At 25.6% G+C, this 11,510-nt stretch overlaps 1 protein-coding gene across 2 annotated transcripts; it reads right to left on the reverse strand.

Moving 5' to 3' along the window:
• Window positions 1-3,202, reverse strand: LOC113556995 (probable ubiquitin-conjugating enzyme E2 W-A). Of its 2 annotated transcripts, XM_026962255.1 has the most exons (7): window positions 3,063-3,202; window positions 2,650-2,882; window positions 2,464-2,555; window positions 2,099-2,201; window positions 1,886-2,041; window positions 235-310; window positions 1-121 (listed from the first exon to the last, which is right to left on the reverse strand). In XM_026962255.1, exons 2-6 carry the CDS (start codon window positions 2,671-2,673, stop codon window positions 278-280), a joined length of 408 nt encoding a protein of 135 aa, XP_026818056.1. In that variant the 5' UTR covers window positions 2,674-2,882; window positions 3,063-3,202; the 3' UTR covers window positions 1-121; window positions 235-277. The 2 variants fall into 2 exon arrangements, with proteins under 2 accessions (XP_026818056.1, XP_028044436.1); XM_028188635.1 differs by lacking the exon at window positions 2,650-2,882 and having other exon boundaries at window positions 3,063-3,190.
• Between the last annotated feature and the right edge of the window lie 8,308 nt (window positions 3,203-11,510).

The following is an 11,510-nucleotide window of genomic DNA, read 5'->3' on the forward strand; positions in this document are numbered from 1 at the left end:
ATTATGATAAAATTAGTGAATTTAATTGTAATAAAAATGTCATCATTGTTTGGAGAAATGAGAATATAAAGTAAAAAAATGAATTAATGGATGTAAGATAAGATACTTCAAATGTTTTCCTCTAAAAAAAGAAAAAATTAAATCATTATTAAATACAAAATCTTTATTTCCATTATATACTATGATAATGCATCACCAAAATGGTAATTTCATTATTGGATTTTATTTACGTACCATGAAAATACCATTTTACTTCGTTTGGATTTTCGAGGCCCATTTATAAGTACCAAAGATCACCATTAGGTCTTTTCTACAAATTATAAAACATTTATTTGTATTATATCAAATATTTATATTAAGAGGACGCCATACCCGCATGTGTTGTCTCTGTCTTACTAACGCACATCATTACATCATAACAAATTTTCGTTCAGTAGAATACATTTTGTGACGTTAGCTTTAATAATAGAGTAAATTTACCTATTATAAAATTTGAAGGTAAGAATATTATCTAGACAATGACATATATTATGCTTTTAATGATATTATCATTTTAAAGTGAGTTATGAACATTTTAAAAATGTTATATTTTACATAGCTTTAACTCGTTTTAAAATAATAATATCATTAAAAGCATACGTCATTGTCTAGATAATATTCTTACCTTTAAATTTTATAATAGGTAAATTTACTCTATATTAAAGCTAACGTCACAAAATGTATTCTACTGAACGAAAATTTGTTATGATGTATACGTTAATAAGACAGAGACAACTCATGCGGGATGGTGTTCTCTTAACATATATGCATATGCCATGATGCATTATAATGCAATGATATGACAGTAAGCATAAAAGTATAAATTACTATTTTAAATTTAAATAGTGATTAGATATATCACTATGGTTTGTTCATGAAATTTAGAATTATGTTATTATTAATTTGAGAGTAAGAACTAAAAAATATGATTAATGAATGTTAGAGATGCCCAGAAATACTTTCATTATGTGTCCATTAAATGTGTATAGAACATTATCATTTATAATATTCATATTATTATTTATTTATTTTTGAACAAATTTATAATTACACTAATAAAAATAAGTGGCCCAATTAAAAATATGCATTAATGAATCCATACTTTTGTATCATACAAAAATTTAAAACATAATGAATTATTAAACAAAAAATAGAAATATCCCACATTAATGTATTTAAAAATGTTGGATATGCAAAATATGACAGAAAATAGCAAGTAATCACGAATAATGAGTGCTTGCTAGTGTTTACCTGTTAAACATCGATTATATGTGTTTACAATTATAGGCTTTTATTTTCAAAATATCATATTATTTACAATATATATAAATATTTGATGAAATATATTAATTCTAAACTTATCAACATTTCTTTACTAAAATAAAAATAAAAATAAAATATTTATTAAAAACCAATACGAATAATTATCATTATTAATATGTTTTTTTGGTGAATAGTAAATAAATAAATAAATAATAATTAGAAATTTTTAACAAAAAGAGGAACATTGATTTTTCTACATAACTTTTTAAAAATTATTTTTAAATATACAACTAAACAACTAAGTATAATATATTCAAAACCCCCGAAAATTTGCTTCTTAAGTAATATGTTTAATCAACTTTTTGTTTTTATTCCAAATTTAAAAGTGTATCAACAGTTCTTAACATTTTATAGATGCATATATACACTCAAAATAGTCAAAGTATATAAACATAAACAATAATTTAATAATGACTGATGCATGAATTTATTTATTTATTTAAATATTGCACCACTATTTTAATTTAGTAAAAAATAGATATGATAATATTTTAGTAATATTTATGTAACTTTTGTTAATCACCTTTTCTTTGCAGCTGCTTAGCAAAGATATTATTGAAACACAAAGAGAATGAATAGATAATGCTGGTGACCAGTCATCAGCAAGAATAGATAAACAAATATACCCGTTACTGTACACATGTGGATGAACTGGGATGTTTTGACCCACAAATGTTACCTTTAAAAATAATATTATCAATAAGTTAATTATCAAAATGAAATATTAAATATTTACTTCAGGTGGTTCAAAAGGATACTTGGATCCAAATTTGAATTGTAATTGGAACTGTTCTTTAGCATATAAAGTACCTTCAAGACCTTGCATAAATATAGTCCAACTACAAAATAAGATATAACGTAAAATAATAAGTTAAATATTTATGATACACTATTACATAAAATTGAAGATTTATAAACATTTAGTTTACATAACTCGTTCATTTTGAAATGAATATACCTACTCAAACTATGTTTTAGTACACAAAAAGTATAAATATTTAAATGATAGTTAGATTATTAACAAATGTGTATTAATTTGTAATTAAATTATAAATACATATTGTTTGAATCACCATACAAGCAGTTATTATTTTTACTTACATATTGATATTTTCTTCAGCTTTGGTAACATCTAAAACCATTCCGAAAGGAGGATCTTTAATGAATGATGCCATTTCTTTTTGAAGTTTTCTCTTTGTAAAACAAGAAATAATAAGAATTTATAATACAATAACGATGTGTTACATTATAAAAAAAAAGTATAAGTATTTTTTTGTAGATATATACTTTGTATGGTTCTATACCAGCCATCTCACAGTGATCACTGACAATAAAATAGATTATTTATTTATTTTTAATTATTCGTAATCCACAGTGAGGTAAATAATCACTACCGCGTTGTTAGGTTTAGAGAACGAAGAATACAATATATTAGAAATTAATAATTATATAAAGTCGATGAAATGGTTTTTTGATGTTATCCTTATCAACTCGTTGAATGCAAGCGTAAGCCGTCACCACTGAAATATAAAAATACTAGGTAGTCAACTCCATATTACATCTTACCACGTAAAAAAATATAAAGTCAACAAGATGGCCGAAATTCTTTTATCTAAGAAGTGTACAATTACAAAATATGATGAAAAAAAAAATAATCATTCTTATAATTCTTTATTAATGTAGTATGAATGTACAAATACCTTAAAGTATATTTATCCTTGTAAAAATGTAAATATTTATCTCAAGAAAACATGGAGTAGGCCATTTTATGAGCTATATAACTAGTAATAGTATATATCTGTAATCTTGTAGAGTGTAGACTGTGGCAGCGATGAACAGGTACTTTTCCCTCTCACGATACTATCGAAGAAAACAAACCCGTACCCGAACCCATCAATTGTACCAATAAAGATACCAAAATTCCCAACAAATACCAAAGGTGATGCCAACTTAAGAATTTAATTTATATTATATATTTTAATATTTGTTTTCAAATTAAAATTGTATTGTATAATTATTTTAAATTGTACTATTGTAATATTCAAATACTTTATATTAACAAAAATTCTCATTTAAAAACTTAACATTTGGAAAAATGAAATGCTGTTCGGTGTTCACAGTGCGGAATACCGAGATCAATTCGAATTTAGTGGAAAACCGTGTATAGCTGTCCGGTGTTCGACAAAATATAAATAACTAGGTGTTGAAAATTTTGAAAAAAAAAACTTATTATATTTTATATTAACTAAACTCGTTATTACAGCCTATTACACAAAATATGTGGCTTAAAAAAATCCAAGTAATCCAATTCATACATTTGCGCCAGCAGATTCAAATATAATGTATCCTCATCATTTAGTGTGTCATCTCCGTCTTAAGCAGTAGACAAAGAATTATCATTTTCTTGGTTAACGATGTTGGATGTTCTTCCATCATTTTTAAACTTTAATTTTAGTAGGTATCTACATTGGCTACATTATTAATAAATACAATTTCTACATTTTCATTATTTTAATATTCAACTGAATCCATAAATAATAAGTGTGACAGTAACTTATTTATTTTTCAGGAGTAGTCGACCCGGTCAACAGTTTTTTATTTTTCATGTGTGTATCTCTTATATTCCTCCATCTTTTTATACATTTTGCTTTTTACATTACTGCAGTTTCATCTATAAAAAAAATTAACTTTATTTAAACTTCTATAATTAAAAAAGTATAAAAACTATACTTGCATTTTATTACATTTATAGTTAAAATTAAAATTTAAGTTAAATAATTACACTAAATAATAAATACTTAGTGATTTAGTGATTTAATTAATACACATTATCGTTGATAACAGTAATAGTAATTTCTTGTCTACATAAATGTATTTATTGTGTCGTTCTTTTTGTTGATTTTTGTACGTTATTCGTTCATCTAACATTATTAAATATCGTTATTGTACTGTGAGTCTATTCCATCCAGAGGAACTTAGTATATATTGAATATCTTATTAATCTGCTATTCGTGAATAGATACTCTATTTTGTTGCCACTATCACTCAGTATTATTTCTCAATATCAACAATTACAACTAGTCTTTAACTTTAACTGTTTACTTTCTGGAGACTTTGACGTTAGACTATAATATTAATGATATTGTTTAATGTTAATATTGTTCAATAATCAAGTCAATGAATAATAATAATTATGATAGTACTCATAAATTCACTACTCTCATTGAAAAAATCTATATGCTTACGCGTAGTTATAGTGAATATTTTTATTCCTTATGCACACCACATAATATTAAGATTAAGTGGCCTTCGTATAATTCTCGGTGTATAATCTAGCATAACTTTTTACACAGATGAGCATGATATTTTTAATGTCTAGTCAAAATATTTACATCAACTTTTTCATAGTCATGATTTATTTAAACTATAAAAAAAATTTCACTATAGTGATAATAATTAATATATATATATTAATTTAATTTAAAAAAAAGATTTGTGCATGTCATATGTCAATATTTGAATATTATTATTTAAAAACTGATTAAAAATTGAAATAAAATGTACAGCCATTAATTGTGTATAATTTTTTGTTATTTCACTGCATATTACACTTTGCCCTCCATACCCCCATGGCCCCATTCTATTTTCGAAAACTTAATTTTAAACATACACAAATTTTACATAATTTTAAAATATAATAATTTGAAACGGCACATGCTATACCTAATAGAATGCTGACGTTAGTTAGAAGTATGAATACGCTGGTTTTAAGCTGCAATGTGTACAAGTTGTTTGTTTATTTCTATAAAAGTATATTCTATATATAATATACAATTAAGGAGGGAATTATGTCGACGGGTAGTGGTAGTCCGGTCCGATCTTATTTCAATATAAAAAGATTATGTCACAAATAATTAAACAAACTGATGGACGCAACAGGAAGGTTGAATTAGGTCCGCTCAAATAAGTGGCATCTAATCACAACCTCCATTCGGGTAAGCGTGACCTAATCAGGTGCGCTTGGGGAACCTGATTTGTTCACCGTTGTCCTGAAAAGAACAATTTATAATTATTCCAGGACTTGGTCGCATCCTTATTTGATTGAAAAGGTGTCCATCCAAATGAAATAGTCATCGTAGTTGGTCGTTGTAGGTTGATCATCGGTTTGGCTGTGTATGCCGTGATCCGGTGCCGTCGATTATTTGGCACGATCAATTGTGTTCGTATGGTGTACGTGGAGTCATGGATATTTGGAATTCCTCACACTTTATGTTCGTTCTGTACTGTGATAATCCATAAAATTCTATGTAATAATAAAAATAACGATTTTTTCAACTTTTGGAGTGTATGCTGTGCATAAACGCATTGTGCAATGTGTATACACAGCATACGCGCACGATACGCTACACTGAGTGTTTCAATACCGACCGTCGCAGGCGGCGATGTACGATTGCGTATATTTATCCCTTTTAGTAGCACAATTCCGTATGAAAATGAGTGCATCGTTAAAATAATTATTGACTATTGTTATTATACCTGTACCTATTACATGATTACATGTCTGACGGTTGTATACGCCGTACGAGCAAAGTAGGTACTAATGTTTACACAGATATATGTGTGCGTTTACAATAGGTATGTAATCGTAATATCATTTGTATATACCTTGAATCATGCGATTCGACGTAAATATATACATAGTCTACAAATAACCGATCGACGATTAAACTAATCAATGTATTCACCTACTAAAGTTTATTTTATTTTGAAATCTCATTCTGCGATATTCTGTGTTTGAGATTTTTTTATCTAAATAATTTCCTACTAGTGGAAAACGAAATTTAAAATTTTATAGTTTAACGGGGTTTCTCGATACGAGTGGTTAGTTTGTATTACTGTAAATATTGCGTATTTTTTTTCTTTGTGCCGTGGTGGTGTAGGTAGTGGGACATTTCCGTAGACTATGTCATTTTATATAAATCATATATGATACTATTATAGTAAGGTCGTAAGGATAGCCAGATAGTAGATACTAGATAGGTATACACTGCTAGGAAATCTGGTCCTTAGATGATCAACAGAATTTTGTCAGACACAGTATTACAGTAACAACACCTTTCTAGCTACCACATACTATTAGTGTATTATTCAATTATTGTCAATTGGACTTAAAAATATTTTGAATTATAAATAAACACTTAAAATATTACACTAAACTTCCTTACGACCCCCCCCAATCATGCTTAATTCTAATTTTTTCCCAGTAGGAGCTACCTAATACGAAGTAATATAGAAGTATATGACCTTCCAAAGAGTTTCCCGTTAAGGTTAAACATTCTTACTTTGTACAGTATTACATGCAGTAACTAAAATGGTAGTGTCTGGGAAAGTTCTTATTTAGTCAGTTAATCTGTTCTCGAGACAAAGCTAACGCATGCACTATATTTTTTTACTCTCTCTAATCCACTCTCAACAGTCTCAATATAGGTAAAAAAGTTTTGTTCAATAGAACCAATGTTGTGTTGTTAGATTAAGTATTATAATGAATTGACCATTGATAAATTGAACATTCTCTATGTTTATATACTCGGGATTTATTATGATGTTTAAATTTTAATGAAAATCATGAGTAGGTACCTATATACAATTTAAAAACGCTTATATCTCGTATTTAGATATCATAAATATCGTTAATATTCTTAACATTAATTTTTATCATAAGTTGGAAATTCACTTTAATCGACCTGCACTACAGTTATATACGATAATCGAAAAAATTAGTTTATAGAATTATAGCTAAGTAGTAGATACCGTGTGATTTACCTCAGAAATCATATATTCGTTAACGTATTGAACTATTAAACCTACCAACTGTAGTAGTTGTACAACCTGTAGTAGGTATTTCATTTTGATTATAGAAAATGAATTATGTATAATAATATTAATAATTACTTCAACCCTATACTACATTCATACCGGGGAGCCTATGCATGATATTATCATAATATTATTATGTTACGATTTATTACATTATGTATGACAAACCCCGCTGTAAAGTAGTTTTATGCACGCTCTAATTTGATCTGGTCGTATACACATTTTAATGGTAATTTGTAAGATTGCATCAGACCAAGTTTTGTCTATACTACTATATGTGCTGTAAAAATGACTTGTACACGACAAACAAATAATACTAAAATTTTTAAAAGTCTGATTCTGTTGAACGCATACTTGTTTTGTAGCGCGTGTATCGGAGAGAGAAAACAAATGGTATATGTGACACTTACCCTTTATAAACCATATAATTAAGAAATCATTTTTGTATTGAATGTATTTATCATTTGCGACAGATGTACTAACATTCCATTTAGTACAGGTATTAAATAAAAATTCTTCTATCCATTTTAACATAGTTAATAAATAATTTACACATGATCTTATTGTTGTGGTATTATCCTAATTACTGTTACAATATTTTTGTATGATGGAGGAAGATTATTGGAAGTTAATTTAAGAATCATCATTTAGTGTTAAAAATATATGATACAAATAATAATAATAATAATAATAATAATAAACTTGCCCAAGAGACTCAAAACACTTTAATAATCCATTTACCATCCACTTTAAATCAAGTTCAATTCTGTGATATAAAATCATCATATTATACATAATAAAATACAACAAAGCCTTAACGGCCTTTTATACAAACTTTTTACACAAAAACAAAATAAAATGCATTTTAATTTAATACGCTAAGCATATTGCTTATGGCAGGGGTAAAAGTTTGAATTTTAAAATATAAAATATCAAAATTATTGTTAGATATGTTTATTTTTTTATAGTAATTTAATTAGGTAGGTACACTAAAATTACTAACTTAGTATTAATTTAAATGTAATTATTAATTTTTTAATTTACTTGTAAGTTGCAATCTGTAAGTATAATTAATTACCTAAAATATTATAACATTATTGAATATGTATCTATTGTACCTACTATTTACTAAAGTAAATCTAATGATACTATACGACACGGTGAAACACAATTGCCTTACGGTTTTTATCTGTCACTTTAGAGCACTGTTGCAATTTGATTTGAACTAATAGAACGTATTTAAAATTTTAACATAATTAAAAATTAATCCGAAAGTTTTCATGTTTCATCTAACTTATAATGCTCAATTGCATAGCTCCCATCCTTCTGGAAACATGTAAGTACGAAAATGCAATCAGTATTTAAAAGTCAGATTAAAAAAATGGAAAATGCTTATTAAATTCATATAAAATAAATCGTGAAAGAATATAATAAGCACAAAATTCATAAAAATATATAATAACATTTGTCAAAAATTAGTTATTTAAGTGGTACCAAAGTATACAATTTTAAATTGAATATACTTTTACAATTCATTATTTTAACCTTTTATTCTATTTAAATATTTTGACTTAAGTAATTTTTTCAAAATTTAATTTTTACTGATCACAAAATAAATAAAAACTTAAATGTGGCAACGTTGCACAACAAATCAACTTTAATCTTTACCCCAAATACTTTTGGGGTAAAGATTAAAGTTAATTGTTTAACATACGCAATCGTTTTCCCAATAAAGTGCATCGTACGCAATCGTGTGGTACCCATATGACAGACTAAGCAATAATATTTTGTTTTTAAAAAATCTGATTTAATTATGTTGTAGCCTTGTAGACCAGCTTTAAGTAGTATAAAAACAGATTTCATGCTGATCATGGTACATTTAAAAAAAATTCGTGTTTATTTTATGTATATGTCCCAATGTTGTCTGTTGAAAGAAGTTTTTCCGTGTATAAAAAGTAATTGTCGCAGATTCACGTTTGAAAACATCAGAAAATATCTTATTGTGCAATGTAATTTTCAAAGTATTATTAGAAAATAATGTATATATGTATGTAATAATTAATGTATAATATAAATTCTAATAAAATAAATATTTAATTTTACCACATATTTGTTATACCTATTTTTTTTTTATACGGTTATTTTAAAGTGCATATTTGGCCATTTTTTGGTGCATATTTAGGTATTTTTTAGAGCTACAAGTCTTAAAGCCTATAGGTACATGACTTTTTATTTATTGTAAAAAATGTTAAATAATTTTGTTATTCAGATAACTTCAGTTGCTTTCCCTTTGACAGTTATTTAAACAAGTTAAAAAAATTACTAAAAGGGGATGATAAATCATTACCACAAATTGAGTGCAAACTTGAGTTAGAAAATTGTAAAATTATCTTAGATAATAGTCATATTAAAAAAAAAAAAAAAAAATGGATCATATTTGTGAACCTTTTATAAAAGGATACACAGTTCAACAATGCTCAATATTTTATAATTACGTATATTTTATTTTAATAATTAAATGGAATAAAAAATATAAAATAAAATATTATTTACAAAGATATAGAAAAAAATCAAATTATACATTATAGGTACTGTGTTCAGGAATTATAAATATTTAAATTTTTCTTTTGTTATATTTTCAGAAAATATATAGCAATTGAATTCAAAGAAATTGTAATCATTTATTCCATATAATTGGATTGAATTGAAGCAAATGGTCTTACTTTCTAGACAAAGAAATACAAATAAAATGGTTTTAACATTAAACCATACAATCCAGAGTGAAAAATATGTACATATAATTATTGAAATATACGCTACATTATCCATACAAAATAAAAAATGTTTTATGATGTTATTATAGATGCTATACTCAAGAACAATAAAAATCCCTGCATCTCTTCTGAAAATAAAGCAGTAAAGTTAGGTTAGGTTAATCAAGATGGCTTAAGTATAATATTGTCACTATAGTCAAATTGATAATTTTCAAGGTTCTTTTGAAAATAGTTTTTTTTATCATTACTAGAACCTTTTACTTAAAATAATAAAAATAGTATCCTAATTGAAGCAAATAAATAATAATTATTACGTAAGTTCATTTAAATTGCATAAAAGTTTATGCTGCCTTAAAATACTTATTGTATTTATTATATATTAATGTTTGATTACATTAAAATATTTTTTGTTTTGTTTTATTATCAGTTAATACATATATTTATTGGTATTGTATTTTTACAGCATATATTCAAATTATATATTAAATACATTTATTTTAAATTATGTATAAGTAACTTTAATAGGTATAATCATCATATTTCTATTAATGTAGGTAGATGATACTGTGTGATTTCATTATTTGTTTATCTATTCATTGTTGTTATAACACTATAAAAGTTGTTAGTTAGTTAGATAGTCAAATAGATAATTGTTTTAACTATTGATAGTTTGGTTGAGACCAAAATATTTTTTGGTGTTTAAATTATATAATTATTATACAAATTTATATAATATTTGTATAAATTTTTAATTGAAATGTTAAGTCTTCAGTTATAATTTTTTATATTGATATACAAATTTATGAATTGTATTAAAGATTATATACCTTAATATACTTTTGTTCTATTAATATTTGCTTACATAAAATATTTTATTAATCACTGATACTTATATTTGTTACCTATTGTATTTTTGCTGTTTTTATCTCATATTAAATATATTTTTTGCAACTATGTATAGTTATAGCTATATTTACCATTTATAATTTATTATCTTTTGTTGTACTATTAACAGACCCATATCATAACCCTATCCCCATTTAAGTTACTCAAAATGTAATTTCCATTATTTTATCTTTTTTTTTTTACGATTTAATATGTAATTCATTTTCAAATAACTACATAGTACTGATAAATAAGCTGCGTCTTGTTAGCAACTCAAGGTGAAACGAGTGTCTGAAGTTTTATGATCTAAAAATGTTTAGATAGGTAATAAATAAAGGTGAAGAACAAAGTATTGAAAGTTAAGAATATGTGGAGCTTGTAAAAATTAAAGCAGATAATTTAGATAAATATAGTAAAACTCACAAAAAACTAAAAAGAGAATTAAATCTTATTAGAAACAAAAAGGTATTGATGGAAAATGATTGGATACCCAATAAGAAATCTGGAAGAAGTATATTATCTTAAATGGTATGCTCTGGGCCCTGGGGGAAAAAACAGCAGGTCAACTTCATAAGTCTTTCACATAGCATAATATTTGAAAGACGCATATAC

This window comes from Rhopalosiphum maidis, chromosome 3, assembly GCF_003676215.2.
Source record: "Rhopalosiphum maidis isolate BTI-1 chromosome 3, ASM367621v3, whole genome shotgun sequence".
NCBI classification, from domain to species: domain Eukaryota; kingdom Metazoa; phylum Arthropoda; class Insecta; order Hemiptera; family Aphididae; genus Rhopalosiphum; species Rhopalosiphum maidis.

What these genes read in the sequence shown, in the direction of transcription:
- LOC113556995 (XM_026962255.1), bottom strand. Translation starts at nt 2,673, where the DNA reads ATGGCTGGTATAGAACCATACAAA. An exon ending in ATCCTTTTGAACCACCTGAA is followed by an intron (nt 2,042 to 2,098) that starts GTAAATATTTAA and finishes TTATTTTTAAAG; the next exon opens with GTAACATTTGTGGGTCAAAA. An exon ending in TAAGCAGCTGCAAAGAAAAG is followed by an intron (nt 311 to 1,885) that starts GTGATTAACAAA and finishes TATAATTTGTAG; the next exon opens with AAAAGACCTAATGGTGATCT.